General features: G+C 40.7%; 1 protein-coding gene across 5 annotated transcripts in view; it reads left to right on the top strand.

Annotated features, from left to right (window-relative positions):
- The window catches only part of esrrga (estrogen-related receptor gamma a), a 264,887-nt gene that overhangs the window by 213,154 nt on the left and 33,912 nt on the right, over positions 1–17,821 (top strand). For all 5 annotated transcript variants that reach the window (XM_041213293.1, XM_041213275.1, XM_041213282.1 and 2 more), the window contains 2 exons: positions 279–389; positions 3,016–3,177. In XM_041213293.1, coding sequence (XP_041069227.1) covers positions 279–389; positions 3,016–3,177 — 273 coding nt within the window. The remainder of the gene's footprint in view (positions 1–278; positions 390–3,015; positions 3,178–17,821) is intronic.

Genomic DNA, 17,821 nt, shown 5'->3' with positions numbered 1-17,821 from the left:
TGATAGCAATGCATTGAATATGATACTTTTTACTGCTATTATGATTTAAAATCTGTTTCAACATGTATTATAGAGATACATGCACTAGCAGTTATTGATTATTGTCAAGTTATAGTTCTATAAAATCATTTTTTAAATGTTAAACTGTATGCCAAGCCAGCAGTTCCTTTAAAAAAATAATTTGGTATTAATTCAAGTCATCCATCATGGTGAACCATTTGGAAATGAACATTTCTATTTTCATTGTATTTTTAAATGCTATTTTTCTTCTTTTCCAGGCGTGCGCTTAGATAGAGTACGTGGAGGACGGCAGAAATATAAGCGCAGGATAGATGCAGAGAACAGCCCTTACTTGAACCCTCAGCTGGTTCAACCAGCCAAAAAGCCATGTGAGGACAACAAATTAATTTATATTATATTGTACAGGATGTCATTAACATATAAAGCTTCAGCACATTAATTTACAATCCAATGAAACAATGGCATGTCTTATCTATTTCAGTATACTCACCCTGCACACACAACCAGTTAAAGAGTTTGCAAACAGATGGGAGTGATAATAGGCAGAGCTAATCCAGTCTCCATTTTATAAATCGCCAGAGTTTATTTTTCATCAAGGCTAGCATGGTGTACTTTGTGAAAAATTATGTACAGCCATGTGGAAATATTTTGAATTGTCCCTATATTTTTTCTATGCAGTTCAATTAAAGAGACAGTGCTTCTCACAGCAGTGCTGCTGCAAGAGATTTTGTTTTATTTTGTGCTTTCCCAAAAGTTCTAAATCCCTTTAAAATCGTAATTTTGTTTATATTTGTGTCCCATGACTGTGATTTAAAATGAGGATTATTAAACAATGTGGACCATTGACAGTATTAAACACATCTGTGGTATGTTTTCTCTGAGCCTCTAAGCTAACCATAGTGTTAAACTCAAAACACTAGAATGAAGATTACAAATCCTGCATAAGCTGGATATTGTCTTTTTAAATCTTTAAGCTTTTATGATGAGACTTTGCCATCAAAAGAGTACATGTTAAATTTTAGGTGCTTTCTCTTTTATTTAACTGTTAAGGAAGACTGTACAGAATGAGCATGGTACAAAATATCACCAATGTTGCATTGCAAAACTCATTCAATAACAAGGTAATTTCTTTTGAGTCGACTACATTTCTTTTTATTGGCAAATACTTCAAAATCACACATTGTATAGGTCCATATTAATAATTCTTTAGGCCACGAGAAAAATACTATAATTTTAATGTGTGCTCTGTGTGTCTTTTGAGCATAATCGTGCATAGTCATGGACAAGGCAGTGGCTGTTTGTATTTTCCAGCATATTTCTTCTATTAAATAATAAATAATTAAGTATAGCTGAAAGCAATTCATGGAATTTCAAATGTTAATCAGACTAGAGCTCACACTTTTACAAGAGTGGGCACTATGTGTAATATACCACATTGATGAAACATTGCACTCACATTTACATTTCTGTAAATTACATTATATTAATATTTTGCAAAGGAGTCTTGTCTATCGGAATCAAATTTTTAATATAGATATCCAAATAACAGATTGCATTTAGCATTTTTTTCCCAAGTCCTTAAGTGGTTGGAATGATAAATCCTTACAAAGTCTTTAGTTTTTCCCATTGACTTAAAATAGAGTTTATTTCATTCATCTTAAAAATTCAAAGAAGTAGATATGTATAATTGTTAAGGATGTGTACCCTATCTGTCAGATTTCCTGGTAGAAATATACAAGAATGTAATTTAGAGGGCTCTAAGGAAAACAATACTAAGTTAATAAAAGTAAAGTATAGTGCATTCAAGGGGTTGCTTAGCTCAGTTGGCAAGATGGTTAGCATGTGATTCCGAATAATGCCAACAGCACAGGTTTGATTCCTGTTCTGGCTGAGGTAGACTTGAAACTTGCCTTCCCACTCTGCCTTGAGAGTGGAAGGCAATGGCAAACCACCACTGACAAGAAAAATGGCTCAGGATAAAGCATCAACAGACAATAAGCCAAGGACCCGCCTTTGGGGAGAGCACACATGAATGAATGAATGAATGAATGAATGCATAGTGCATTCACTTTTTACTTCGTTAGATGAGACATCTTAAGGTTCCTCTAGATTTTATATGTAGAAAATATTCAGAAGAACCAGAAGTAGCAGTTTTTTTTCGAAACGTATGATTTCTAAAATATTTTCTGACAAATAAATATCGCAGCTATTGTGCAGAACACATTATGATTTGCTGTGTCATTGTAGTATTTAAAAAATCTGGGATCATTTTCCTATCTTTCACTAATCCAGATGAGCAATTAATTGTAATGTCTGTCTGTCACACCACTTGACTAAACACCTCAACTAGTTATAAAATAAAAAGAGCTTTCCGGACCTGCCTACCGGAGATATCCGTGGTCATATTTAACTTGATATCAGACATGCATATAATCACCTCTCCCCCTCCTTGTTAAAATTGCTAGGTTATGTGTTTAAAACTTATTTTAAAAATGGGTAGCTTAAAAGGATATATTTGGTTTTAGCAAATTCTGGTTATCTAATTTTTAATACAACCCTTTCTATTGCTCAATACATCTGAACATTAATATGATTGCATTGTTCTCTGTTTCTAATTTTGCATTGTCTCACCACTTAACAATCATTACTTCTTACCGAAGAGCTGTTGTGTTAATTTTCTACAGTTTATTTAATTAGCAGCTTTTTCTAAAAAAAAATTTATAAAATACATGGCCAATTTTCAACTTGTGTCAGGAAGTGCAGTATGTCTTGTACCTTGGATGTAGTCTAAGAGATTTTCTGGATCCTGATTGATTATTTGTGCATAACAAAGCCATTCTGATGAAAATTGGGTTGTATTGATTCTAATTAAGGCAACATTAAATAAGATTCACCAAGAGATACCGCTTGCAGCTACTCAATTCCCTGAGTGATGAGGCTGTCTAAACTGACGCAAACGTTTCTCCTTTCTTTTGCCTGGGTCTTCTATTCTAGTCAACAAGATTGTCTCACACTTGCTTGTGGCTGAGCCAGAGAAGATTTATGCCATGCCTGATCCCACCATTCCGGAGAGTGACATCAAAGCCCTCACTACACTGTGCGATTTGGCTGATCGAGAACTGGTGGTCATCATTGGATGGGCAAAGCATATTCCAGGTACAAAAAGAAAACCAAAAAAAAATCAGCTGTTAAGCATGTTGTAAAACAAATTGCGCCTTTGTGCTTGGTACTGAATTTTCCACAGTTGAGATACCACAAAAAAGACTTTGGCTGGGATTTTCTGGCTCCACCAGCCGCTGGGATCTCACAACGGGGCAGAAAATCCCAGCCTTTGTTAGCCGCTTAGTTTTTCTAATGAAAATCCACCAGCTTTTACTGTTATCACATTACTCAACTGATGAGCATGTCTAGTTAACACACTTCTGATTTTTACCAAGATTTATTTTGGTGGTGATCGTCCGTAGAATGCATTTGGAATGCATTTGTGGTTCTGATTGAGCTGAGGAAAACTATGGGCCAGATTTTTTGCCACAATGGAGAAACTCGCCGTCATTGCAAAAGTAGAAGGAATGCCCAAAAATCCTAAGTGTCCGCCCCCCCCAACCCCTGCTGGAAATGGCAGTTTCCATTTTCACAGGGTGGGATTGGCTGTGGGGCGTCCTTCACACATGCACTGTTTATGGTGGCAGCTAGCCATTTAAATCATTAGCTGCTTCCACTCAAGTGGGATTTTGGGAGGCCAGACATGTGAAACACAAAGTGTTCAGATTAGATCTAGTAAGAACAAGTTTGAACTTTGTGGATTTGTTAGAATAACCAGAGTATCTCTTTGGAGAGGTAAGGTACCCCTTTGGATCTGGTGCTGGGACACCTTTGGTGAAGGTCAGGTGCCTGTTGGAATTGTTAAAAGTAGAAATAAATGTGCGTTAAAAAAGTGCATAAACTCATTACTGTTAAATTCATTGGAACTGTCAACAGACCTGTCAAAATCAACTGTCAAAACTGTCTGAAGCACCTATCAAAAAGAACTGTCAAGTTGTCCAGAAATTTAAAAGCCCTGCCCTTTAAATCTTTGAAAAAAGTGTCTGGAGTGTTAGAAACAAATGATTACCGCTATTTCATTCTGCCTGTTGACATAAGCCTGAGGGCTGCCATTACTGGATTAGTGCTACATGACTGATTTCACAACTGTCCATTATCACAGTCCGGTGCTTTCTATTTCAGTCTGATTGGCAACTACAGGTGTTATAGACTCTTTGATGTGGGACTATCAATTGCAATGCTTTTTGTTATGAGCGATTGTTCACTTGAATGAAATGTTTGCTCTTATAAGACGTTATTTAGATGAAAGAATGTAAATTTAGTAAATGTTTTTTTTATACCTATGTTTTTTTTCAATATAGTGAAGTCTGCAATAGGCACTTAGAACATTATTTTGTAGAAATGTATTTTATCTCATCTCTGCATGGGTCTTGAGGTCTGCCCATGGTGGGTACTAGGTGAGTTGACATGGGAGGTGTAAGGACAAAGGGTGGTGGGTGGGGGCATGGGTTGGCATAGGGCCTACAAAGGGCCATGGAGGGTTCGGTGGAAGGTAATAGTTTGGCATGGAGGGTATGGTTATGGGGGTGTGTGGGGACAATGAGGTGGCATGTATTGGCATGGATGGGGAATGGGGAGTGTGTGTGTGTGGGGGCATGAGGGATTTGGGCTGGAGGAATGTGTCATGTAGCAATTTTTAAAAAAACTTTGGCCCCCCTTCCAGACCTGGGCATCTTCCTCAGTTCTTCCACAGTCACCCACCCCAATCGAGTCCCTCCCACACCCCTACCCCCTCACCCCCTACCTCTTGGACCAAAAATCCAATGTCCGGCAGCCATTTTAAAAGTTCGGGTTTGCAGAGCTGGGAATTCTCCCATCTCTGCGCACTTGACCTGGGAGCGAAAATCTGGGCCTATGCTTTTGTTGGTGGGAATGGGAACTCGCAGGGGAAATGAGCTCACTCCCATTACCCACACAATCTCAGTTCATCATCACCACCACCTCACTCATTGATTTGTTAAGTAAAACATATTAGCGCGTGGCCCCACCCAACTTTTTATAGTTGAGTTCCCTGATTTTGAAATATTTGTGTGTAAAATTACAGTTGTAAAAATCCACCTCTTAACCTTCTGAAACTTAATGGCAACCGTAGCAGATGTAAATTTCACTGAGTTATACTGGACATCATTGTTATTTGTATTTGATCTGCAGTTTCATTAACCTTTCGCAGACTTGCAGCAATATTTCTGCATAAACAACATTAAATGATTACAGCACCGAAGGAGGTCATTTGGTCCATTCTGTCCATGCAGGCTCTCTTTAAGAGCAACTCATCTAATCCCACTCACCCACCTTTTCCCCATAGCCCTGCAATTTTTTTTTCTTTACATAATTGTCCAATAGCCTTTGAAAGCCACAACTGAATCTGAATCCACTATACTCTCAGGCAATACATTCCAGATTCCAACCACTCACTGCACAAAGAAGTTTTCCTCATGTCACTGTTGCTGCTTTTGCCAATCGCCATAATTTGGTGCCCTGTGGCTCATGATCCTTTGGCAAACAGGAGCAGTTTCTCCCTGTATACTCTGCCGAGACTACTCATCATTTTGAACACCTCTATCAAATCTACTTTTCATCTCCTTTTCTGCAAGGAGAACAGCCCCAACTGCTCCAACCTTTCCATAAAACTTAACTTCCTCATCCCTAGAACCATTCTCCTGATTCTTTTCTGCACTCTCTCTGATATCTTCACATCCTTCCTAAAGTGTGGTGCCTAAAACTGGGCATGGTACTGCAGTTGAAGCTGAACCAGTGAACCAGTTTTATACAGATTTAACTTGACCTCCTTTCTTCTGTACTCTATGCCCCTATATAAAGCCCAGGATTGTAGATGCTTTAATAGCCACTTTCTCATCCTGCCCTGCCACCATTAATGTTTTGTGCACATATACCCTCAGATCCCTCTGCTCCTGCACCCCCTTTAGGATTGTACCCTTTATTTTCCCTCTCTTCATTCTTCCTACATAAGTGGATTACTTTCCCACTTCTCTGCATTAAATTTCACCTGCAACTTGTCTAACCACTCCACCAGCCTGCCTATGATCCCTCTCTTGAACTTAATCCTCTGCCTGTATCACTATACTTCCAAGTTTTGTGTCATCTGCAAATTTTGAAATTGTATCCTGTACACCCAAGTCTAAGTCATTAATATATATCAGGAAAAGCACTGACACCTGTGGAGCCCCACTATATTCCTCCATTCTGAGAAACAGCTGTTCACCACTACTTCCTGTTTCCTGTCATATTCATGCTACCACTGTCCTTTTTATTCCATGGACTCCTGTTATATTGCACTTTATGAAATGCCTTTTTGAAGTCCATGTGCACCACATCAGCTGCATTACCCTCATCAAGAAACTGAATCAAATTAGTTAAACACAATTTGCCCTTAACAAGTCATTGCTGGCTTTAGTTAATTAATCCACATTTATCCAAGTGACTGTTAATTTTGTCCTGAATTATCATTTCTACAAGATTAGCCTAATTGGCTGTAGCTGCTGGATTCATCCTTACACCCTTTCTTGAACTAGGGTGTAACATTTACAATTCTCCAATTCTCTGGTGCCATCCCTGTATTTAAGGAGGACTTGAAGATTATGGCCATGGCTTTCGCAATTTTAACCTTACTTCCTTAGTATCCTTGGATGCATCTCATCCAGTCCTGATGACTTATTGACTTCAGCTGGTTGGTTTATCCATTTATCCTGTTTTGTGACTGTTGTGAACATTATGAACCTCCATCAATTTTCAAAAGACTTCTAATGCAAACGTGTTGCAGCAAAAACATTGCTCATGTACATTGTCTGTCATTTCTAAAAATCAATCTTACCATAATATGAACATAAACAAAAGTACTGTAATATTGACAAAAAACCTCAAATTGCCCCTAACTCTCCTCATCTGACCATCTTCAAATTTGATCCCAGCCACTTCTGTAGGAAAAAGACACAGTTGGCAGAGATTGCTGAAGTAACTAAATAATAAACAGAAGCATTGAGTTGAGTGGCACAAAGATCAAGATAGAGAGGGGAAAAATAGAGAACAAAGCACAGAGTAAGAATGGTTAGGGGGAAACAGCAAAACAAAGATTTCTTCATATAGCCACGTACACTGGATAGCTCTATGATGGACACATGAGCCAAAACAGCACTAAAGCCTCACTCCCCAAAATGTTTGCCATCAGAATGCATGAAGCTCTGCACAGCTAGCACCAATAGTCCAATCTTAGTCTTCCATAGGCACTCAGAGCACCTTTGCCTGAACCAGCAGTTAGGCAAAGCTCCTGAGATATTATTACAAAATACCAACAAGTGAAAAAAGCAACAATATCATCTCTGTACAAATAACGTACATAAAACTTTATCTGCACCTCATAAGTTACTTATCAATGATGCCATGGTTGCTCTATTAGTATTACCTAAAGAATGCTGTAGATTGAGAATAGGCTCCAGTGTGTCCATGTTTTTTTAAATTTTTATTTTGTAGTAATCGAGTTAGTGCATTTTGAAAACTAACATATACAATTGACTATTTATTGTCTCATGCAACTTGCCCATTATTGGTGAGATAACGTTTTACCTAGATCATATTCCTTGTTCCATTGTGTTTTAAGCATAATATGGAGTAAATTTTTTTGCTCGGCGGGCAAGCTCATGCCCAACCCGACCGAGCGTAAAATGATGTGGGATGATGTTGGATAAGCGTCCCGATGTCATCATGGACTCGCGCAATGTTTCGGTTGGTGGATGCGTGCCGGAGTTGGCAGCGTACCCGCCGACAATTAAAAGGCCTATTAAGGCCATTAAAAAATTAATTAAGTTAAATTTTTCGCTGCCCGTCCAGCCTTATAGTTGGCAGGCAGATGAAAAGACCAAGTGGCCTTTGCAATTTTTTGGAAGCCTCATCCATGGGTGGGATGAGGTTTCCAAAAGGAAATAAAAGTAAAATAAAAGCTTTAATTTTTCATTAATAACCCATACTCCTGCTCATGTGACAGAGCCACATGAGGGGTCATGTTTCATTACATTTTTAATTTTAAAAATATTTTTTCCATATCTCTTCATCTCTCTGAGGCAGCTCTGTGCCTTAGGGAAATTTTGAAGTGTGTACTCGCGTGCATGCATGATGGTCGTGCTTGCCTTCCTCCCCCCACCTGCACAGGCAGCACTGAGCACAGCCGCTCCCGTTTCACGCTGGGTGGGCCTTAATTGGCCCACCACTGTGAGATTGCCTACCAGTGCTGATCGCGGGAGGCAGTTGGGAGGAACCCGCCTGAGATGGGTGAAATTCTGCCCATAATGTAAATGCTAAGAGTTGCATCCTGATTTGAGTCTTGCTACATGAAGTAGGTTTGAATTGAGGAATAGTTGATTATTAGTTATTATTTTCTATAAAATATAGCCACTCAGTTCCTTAGTGCAGAAGTGTTTAAGTTTTTTTGTCTTCATGGGAACTCAGTGCATAGAATGGGCTTTTGGGAAGCGAAAAATAAAGTTTAAATCAATGTTTCCATTAGCTTCCAATCTCATCTTGTTAGTGCTCATTGTTCTCTCGACAATATTTCCACTAAGCTGCTGGCCACACAATTTCCCTTCCTGCCTCCCAGGTTAACTTAAAATTGTTAACAGCTCTTTCTTCTCAAGTACTGTCCTCTCTCTTTCAAATCTGCCGGCATCACTCCTTTCCCCAAAATACCAACCTTTGAACAATCTGTCTTTGGAAAATACCACCTCATCTCCAACATCCCTTTCCTTTCAAGTCCTTGAACATGCTGTCACCCCCCAAACCTGTACCCATCTTTCCTGGAATTCCACGTTTGAATCCTTCCAATCAAGTTTCCCTCCCTGCCACAGTACCAGCACAGTTCATAACAAAGTTATAAATGACATCCTGTTTGATTGCGACAAAGGTAAATTGTCCCTTCTCTTCCTTCTCAACCTTTCAGCAGCATTCAACATGTTTGACCTCACCATCCTCCTCCAGCACCTCTCATTGTTCAGCTGAATGGGACTGCACTCACCTGGGCCCATTCTTATCTATCCAGTTGCAACCAGAGAATCACCTGCAATGGCTTTCTCTTCCCACCCTCGGGCAATTACCTTTGCTTTGCCTCACTAAAATTCTCGTCTATATGCTGCTCCTTGGCAACATCTTCTGAAAACAGTGTTAAATGATGACACCCAGCTCCACCTCATCACCCCCTTCTTGACTCTCCATTGCCTCTAAATTGTCAGACATTCAGTTTTGAATGAGCAGGAATTTCCACCAACTAAACATTGGGAAGACCAGAACCACTGTCTGCAGATCCCGCCACAAAATCCGTTCCCTTATCATCAACTCCCATCCTTCTCCCTGGCAACTGTAGGAGGCTGAACCAAACTGTTTGCAATTTTGGTGTCATATTTGACTCCATCATGAGCTTCCAACAGCATATTTGCACCATTACTAAGACCACCTATTTCCATATCTGTAACATCGCCCAACTCCAACACATTCCTGGCCAGCCTCCCATTTTCTACCCTTTGTAAACTTGAGGTCATGCAGAACTCAGCTGCCCGCAGTCCCATTCACCCTGTGTCCGCTGATCTACATTGACTCCTTGTTAAGCAATGCCTTAGTTTTGAAATTCCCATCCCCATTTTCAAATCCCTCCATGGTCACGTCCTGCCTATCTCTGTAACTTCCGCCAGCCCCGCCATCCGAGATCGCTGTACTCCTCCAATCTGGCCTCTTGAGTATCCCCAATTTCCATCACTCCACCACTGGCGGCTGTGTCTTCAGCTGCCAAGGTTCTAAACTGTGGAGCTCCCTCGCTAAACTCTTCAGCCTGTATACGTTTCCTGCCTTCTTTAAGACAGCCTTCAAAACGTACTTCTTTGACCAAGCTTTTGTTATCTGCCTTACATCTCTTATATGCCTCAATGTCAAATTTTGTTTGATAATGTTCTTGGGAATCACCTTAGGGCATTTTACTACGTTAAAGACATTATATACATACAAGTTGTTGCTGGACTAAAATATCTTAGTATTCTGATTTAAGATTTATCTGTTAACGCAGCATCATTGCTAAAAATGCCCTCTTCATGTAAAATTTTGTTATTTTATTTATAACTACAGTTGAATTTTAAAATTACACCACTGTTCCATAAAGGAGAAAATTATTTGGGAAGGTACTTTTAATGCAAGGTACTCCAATTGTCATGGGAAATGAGTATCCTCATCATGTATCCCTACCATAGTGAAACAAAGGAAAGATTATACAATTTAGTTCTCTTGGATATGATTTTCTAGAACCAAACAGACCATCTATAATTCCACAGTAATCGACAATTTGTACTTGGCATCACAGAGCAACTTGATTTAGAACACTGTTATGATGTGGTGGCTGGGCACAAAAGCGTAAAACATTTCAAAAGGTTATTTAAAAGAACAAAGCCTTTACTCGAAGTAATCTGACGATCCTGTAGCGGCATGTAGTGATGCCGCATTTGATCTCCTCTTGGCTTTTGATTGGTTGATTACTTTTTGTCACCATTGGTAAATGAGTATGAAGGTCTCTAGCAGGTAAGAAATTATCTAAAGATAATATAGGTATGCCTGCGTTTTCTGTATTGATCAGTGGACACATTGGCCTAATGTCATCCCAATTTGGAAGTACCATCAAAATCTGGAAACATTAAAACAAAAAGCAGGATGTTAGACTTTGCAGCAGTGTCTGCTACAGAACTCTCTGCTCATTGGCATAGCTAACAAATAAAATTGTCATTTTTGTGGACCGGTTTGAAGTCAAGTTGCTTGTTTTTGTACTATTATGCTCTTATTGTGGCATTAAAATGGAGCAGTGAATTGGGAATTTGATCCTGAATTAACCCTTGCTGTGCCTTGCCTTGGAAGTGCTTGACTGAAAACTCTTCCATTCTCTGGTAATGTTAGTTTTCAACTTAGCGAACTTAGCTTAGGATTTTTCAAGTTAAGAGGTGCCTTTTGTCACATGCTGGATAAAACGAAAACACTGTTGAAGATTCAACAGAAAAAAGGCATAGTTTAATTTCTGAATGTTTCCAAGGCAAGAGACAAACGTGTGAGCCACATAGCCTCTGATGAAATATTATTTAACAGTGATCGTGAATTAAGGATTTGGCTTATGATAAAATCAGCTCTTCTTATGTGAAGAAAGAGCACTAAAGAAATTGCTTTGATTAATTCTGTATCACAAAGCGCTTAACTCAGCTGTGTCCACAACAGAGGCAAATATTTAAAGAAAAAATAAAACGACTTTATCAGTAAATAGAATTAGGCTACCCATGCTAATAAAGCAGCTGAACAGAAAGCAGGGCGTTATGAAATTTGAACAGTCCTTATCTGACAAAGAGCACAATGAAATTAGACAGCACTTGACTTCAGTCGTTTCAAGTTAGAGTGGAATGAGTGGGTACAAGAGATGGAGGATGTGCCCTAATAGCCCTTTACTATGACAGGGCCCCCACCATTAGCATCCTTTTATATTCACTGAAATTGCTCATGCTTCCTATTCTGGCTCCTATCTGCCTGCCTTCTTTATTCTCTCTTTCAATTTTGTACGTGCTTGGATAAGCGCATGCTAACACAATATGATTGAGCTGTAAAATGGAATTCTGTCGGCTTTAATCTCTTTTATGTAGATACTGTGGTAGTTCCACACTTCGCTTCATCCAGCCTATTGTAAGATGCACAGAATGGACCAGAGAGTAATGTAGGCTGAATCGACTATTGAAGCTAGGTTTCACACATATGATAAAAAGATTATCAATGCAGCAGTCAGATGTATTGTTATACTTTGTGTTGGATTAGAAAATTCACATGTTACCACATTAACAAAATACTGGAGGTGCTTACTCAGGCATTGCTATGACAGCACTCCATACTTCATCCCCATGTTAAAAGAACTAGTATCTCTCTTTACTCTTTGTAAGCTGCATTCAACTACTGTGACACAGTAGAACTGTCTGATTTCCTCTTAAGGGTATTCTCCAAACATTTAGTTCTTGAAACTTTTCTGTTCTCAGACTATTACTCTCCAAAGTCTTCAATATCTTAAATATTTCACAGAAGTATTTTGTTGAAGTCATTGTATTCACTACTAATTAAGGGGGAAGAAAATACCTAGGGAGAAAAATTCAATATCATTGCGCCCATTTTGTGGGGGTTAAATCAGCATTGGGGAATGGATTTCAGATTGCCATTTCCCAAACCCAAAAAATAGTGAATTGGCTGCCAAATTGGAAGCTTGTGACTCCTGGGAGCATAGGATGCCCACCTATAACAGGCATTAGGTGGCTTAAGTGCACAAACCTGTCTTCTTACACACTAGTCCTGTAGGCACGTGATTGAAATTTGGCACAAGATGGGCAAAACTTGCACTGTACATCTTGCACCAAGTTTTACTTGAATCAATCTTGCCTAGTCTAACCAGCGATCTCTAAATGGACTATTGGAAGTCATTCAAAAAGGGTCAGGAAATGTTTTAATAGTTTTATTTCTGTGGAGTCAAGAGGATCAGTTGTGCTCCTCCCAACTTCATAAAATTACTGCAGGCCATCTTTGTGTTAGAGTTGGCTAGAATTGGTCAGATTCTGACCAGTGTGCTGCATTGGCTGCCTGATCACGACCACAGTTTGAAGCAGTTGAAGTTCATTCATTCATGTGTGATCTGCCCGCAGGCAGGCCCTTGGCTGTTGTCTGCTGATGTTGCATCCTGAGCTGTTTTCTTGACAGTTTTTTTTCCAGTGATGGTTTACCGTTGCCTTCTGCTCTCGGGCAGGATGAGGAGGCCGAGATCCCAAAGCTACCTCAGCTGGAACGGAAATCAAACCAGTGCTGTTGGTGTTACTCTGAACCACACGCTAGCCAGCTACCCAACTGAGCTTATTGACATCCACCTGCAGCCCCCCCCACTGCAGAGGAAGTCTGCGGCCTAACTGCAATTGAGTTCCAGACTGTCATCTTTGGGCATGCATTTAGATTAGGCCATCCATTTTGCACAGGATTCCCACCTGAGATGAATTTCTCTCCTTCTAGAAATATGATAAATGTAAATGTCCTATTATGAGTATCCTTTGTCTCTGTTTAATATTGTTGTTTAAAATGTGATTACATATCGCATCTAAAGAATGGGCTTTGAAACATTATTGAGCCCAACCACATGAAGCAGTTCATTTATCATCAGTGCATGAAGTAGTTTACCAGGGTGCTTTAGTAATCATATAATTTTAATTGTATGTTTTAATTTGGTTCATTTGTACTGCAAAGCGCAATTATTCTTCCCAGCCAGTTTCACCTAATGATAACTGCACTCGATGCTTAAACAAGCCTTTTCAAAAACTTAACAAATGCAAAAGGATATTACCAGATAATTCTTGAGAGCTTTTCTTTGAAAAGCTGCATGATAGTAATATACCCACCTTCAGAAAAAGATGGGTCATTATTACAGGATGGAAGAATATGCACTGTTCATTCAAAATCATACTATCTTACAGCACCGAATGCGGCTATTCAGCCCATCATGCCTGTGTCAGCTATGTAATTATTATGTTTCCCTGCTCTTTCTCCATACACCTACAATTTTCTTCCCTTCAAGTATTTAATTTTAAACTTAATTTTAAATCTTCGGTAAGAACTCAAGTGACTGGGTGAAGATGTTTCATTTTGCATGTTAGATAATTGTTGTTAGTGGGTTCTAGGTCACAAACTGACAAGGACCTGAACAGCAATAGCAGAATGTAAGTAAAGAAATGACATTATTAATGTTAGCTGTGCCATAAGAAGCAAAGTTTATGGCCTGTATTTTGCAGTCAGGGGCTCACAATGATCTAGCAATCTCTGTGGGGCGGATTTCATCTTTTCCAATGTTATTTTGAATTGGGAGCCAAATGAAGGGATCTCCAGGCATCATATTGCAGAGCAGGAGGTAAAATGCACTGATTATCCTTCGCTTTTTTATAAATTTTAGAAAGATTGAAATAAAGATTGGGACATACATATTAGAAGCTGTAATATCACAAACAAACTTTTAATATGATAAAAATATTTTTAAAAGCTGTGAAATTTTTATCATAATGGAACAATTTGACAAATATAAAATCTTCTTTCCAGGACTAGAGAGGTTTTCAGCAGTAGCTATGACTTAGTATGGCACTTAAAAAATAGTTACGTCTCACTAACAAGAACGTTTTCAGGGATTTTAAACTGTGATATTACAGTTTAAAAGAAGAAGTTCCTGTCAGTTCAGTGGCTGCCAATTGCATCTGCAGAGACTTCAACAGCACAACCTATGGGTAAGTGTAGAATCAATGGCAGCAGAAAAAACATTGGGGTTTCTGCATTTACCTGCGCATATGCTGACTTGAGAAGTTTCTATAAGCTTCAGAGGAGTAATCATGATGAATGCTGACAGTTTTGTTGTCATTATTACCACAAAATCCAGGCCAGTATTTGAAATGCAAAACTATTTATGTACAAACCTTCCCCGCATAACTTTTCAACACATCAAGGTTCATTATTTTCCTTTCCTTCGTCATCCTCTTTCCATAACAATGGCAGGATTCTCCCCTCGTCGGGTGGGTGTGGTGGGCAGGCCCAGGAACCGCTGCGAGAAGGGCCACTGCCGGCGATCGGGCTCTCGCCACGATTCCATGCTGGCTGCCTAATTAACAGCCGGCCAGTGGGAAATGCACACTGAGAGCTTCAGCGCTGCCGGCGGGGGAGTGAGCGCTGAAGTCTGTGCATGCCGTGGGGGAGCGTGCACTGATAGCTCCCTGAGGGCACAGAACTGCCTTAGGAAGCTGAAGAGTTTTAAAATGAAAAGTAAACATTTTACAAATGATAGAAACATGCCCCCACATGTGACTCAGTCACATGAAGAGGGACATGTTAAAAATTCTGTAAACAAAATGTTATTTTTTTTCAGTTGCCCGCCATGGATGAGGTTTTGTAAAAAAAATGCAAAGGCCGCCTGGCCTATTTGCCTGCCTGCCAACCGAGCAGTTGAGCGGGCAGCGAAAAATACAAATTAGTTACTTATTTAAGGGCCTCTTAATTGTCGGCAGGCACGCTGCCGCCTCTCATGCGCACCCGGTGACCGAAAGATCGGGAGAGTGCGTGATGACGTCAGGGAGCTCGCCCAACGTCATCGCCCACTATTTCACTCCCGTTCGGGTTGGGCGCACGTCCGCCCACGGGACGAAAAATTCTGCCCCAAGCCTCTGTTTGGTCACGACCTCTATCATTGTTAGTCTGTGCTCAAACAATGGAGTTGAGTGGGATTGACCAGGGTTGGTTTGACCTCCAATTTTCCCTTCTCAGCAGGAAAATATTTTTTCCTTGCATAGCTTGGTTGTAATTGGGGAAATTTTGATCGATTCCACTTCATTATGCAGCCTGTTTGGAGTACCGTTGCACTGTGAAGCTGAGCCCATAAACCATCAAAAAAACATGATTAACCTTAGTGTTAAACAGCATCCAGCAATGGAACTGATGATATTTGGATTGAGTCTTAATGGATTATTTACTTGAGTTGCATTAATCCTTCTGTCGGCTAATTTCACATTAAAACACACTTCATTTTTAGAAACAATAAAACAGAAATTTTCATCTACTTGATTACATTTTTTGAGGGTTAGTATTAATCAGGATGGGCGTGAATGCTGTCAATGCTGACAAGTGAAAGTACAACTTATGTTCACTGATGTAAATTTAGATTTTTAACTGTGTGGACTGGAGACTGATGCATTGCATCAAATCCTGTACAGTTGTGCCATTAGTTGCAGCTTGAGTACATATCCATGGCTTCTCTCTGTTCACACCATTATTGAGTAGTGGTGACAGAATATTACCGATGTGTGCTAAAATTTGTGCACATAGTGCTGTTCATTGGACCCTAGCTGCTAGTGAACTTTGAAAAGGGCTCACTAGTAGTCCCTTGATCACTGGAATTTTGTCTGTGCATCAAATGCAGTATAACTACAACTGATGCTGAGTGCCAGCAGTACAAATATCACTGCAGAGTTGGGCAATAGTATAGCCACAAAGATCAGAAAGCAAAAGCATCAAATTCAGAGTATAGCTGGGGAGCACAGATATAAGTCTTAGCAGGTCACCCTTTTTAGTTAAACAAAAACAGAATTACCTGGAAAAACTCAGCAGGTCTGGCAGCATCGGCGGAGAAGAAAAGAGTTGACGTTTCGAGTCCTCATGACCCTTCGTCAACTCTTTTCTTCTCTGCCAATGCTGCCAGACCTGCTGAGTTTTTCCAGGTAATTCTGTTTTTGTTTTGGATTTCCAGCATCCGCAGTTTTTTTGTTTTTAACCCTTTTTAGTTACATGATCAAAGTAGAAATGATCTTTTTTGATAATAAGTGCTGAATTTTCTGAAGGACAATTAAAGAAGTGTAGTGAATCCAAGGGCAGAATTTTTCATCCTGTGGGTGGGCACGTGCCCAACCTGATTGGGAGTAAAAATAGAGCATGATGACGTTGGGTGAGCGTCATCATGCACTCGCGTGATATTTCACTCAGCAGGCACTTGCGGGTGCTGGAGCGGTGATGCAGCTACCTCAATATGTCTGAGGTGCAGTCCTGAAGGAGGCTCTGCCTCTCAAGGGAGAGCATGACCTCTATTTGACAGATAATTAGGCCTGAGATCAGCTCCAACTGTGTGGGTGGACACTCCATACCAGCGGCTCTGAAGGTCACAGCGGCCCTCAACTTCTATGCCTCTGGCTCCTTCCAGGGCTCAGTGGGGGATCTGTGTGCAGTCTCGCGATCTGCTGTCCAAGCTGCACCAAGCTGGTGACAGAAGCTCTGTTCGGGTGGGTACTAACCTTTATTCTTTACAGTACAGAGGAGGCCAGCCAGGCTGAGCGAGCCAGAGACTTAGCAGCGATTGCTGAGTTCCCCCGCATCCAGGGTGCAATCGACTGCACACATGTGGCCATCAAGGCGCCAGCGGGTCAGCCGGGTGCCTTCGTCAACAGGAAGGGATTCCACTCCATGAATGTGCAGATAGTGCGTGACTGTAGGATGCAGATTCTGCAAGTCTGTGCAAGGTGCCTTGGCAGCTCCCATGATGCATACATCCTGAGACACTCCCAAGTGCCGAGGCTCTTCAGTGCTCCAGCCCGGCTGGATGGATGGCTGCTGGGTGACAAAGGCTATCCGTTGAAGAGGTGGCTCATGATGCCTCTCCACCGCCCAAGAACAGAGGCAGAGAAGCGTTACAATATAAGTCATGCCTCCACAAGGGCAGTAGTAGAGAGGACCATAGGCCTCCTCAAGATGCGCTTCTGATGCCTGGACCGTTCAGGGGGAGCACTACAAAACCTCCCAGAGCGGGTGTCACTGATAGTGATTGCATGTTGCGCTCTCCACAATCTGGCACTGGCCAGGGGGGACCCGCTGGAGAAAGAGGATATTGATGCAGCTGCACAGGCCACAGATGATGAGTCTATTAGTGAGTCCGAAGAGGATCCTGGTGAGGAGAATGCCAAGGGCATGGCGCCGGACATCGGTAACCTGCAGGGACATGAAGGATGCCTTGATCTAATGTTCCTTCAGCTAGGCTACCAAAGATCGGCTTCAAACGCATGCCAGGGACGCCGCCTCCATCCTGGATGTTTGAAAGGATCCTTTCATTTGAACACAAAGAACATTCTGTGCCTGT

This window comes from Carcharodon carcharias, chromosome 2 (genome assembly GCF_017639515.1).
Source record: "Carcharodon carcharias isolate sCarCar2 chromosome 2, sCarCar2.pri, whole genome shotgun sequence".
NCBI lineage: Eukaryota > Metazoa > Chordata > Chondrichthyes > Lamniformes > Lamnidae > Carcharodon > Carcharodon carcharias.
This window is presented reverse-complemented; position numbering and strand designations above follow the sequence as displayed.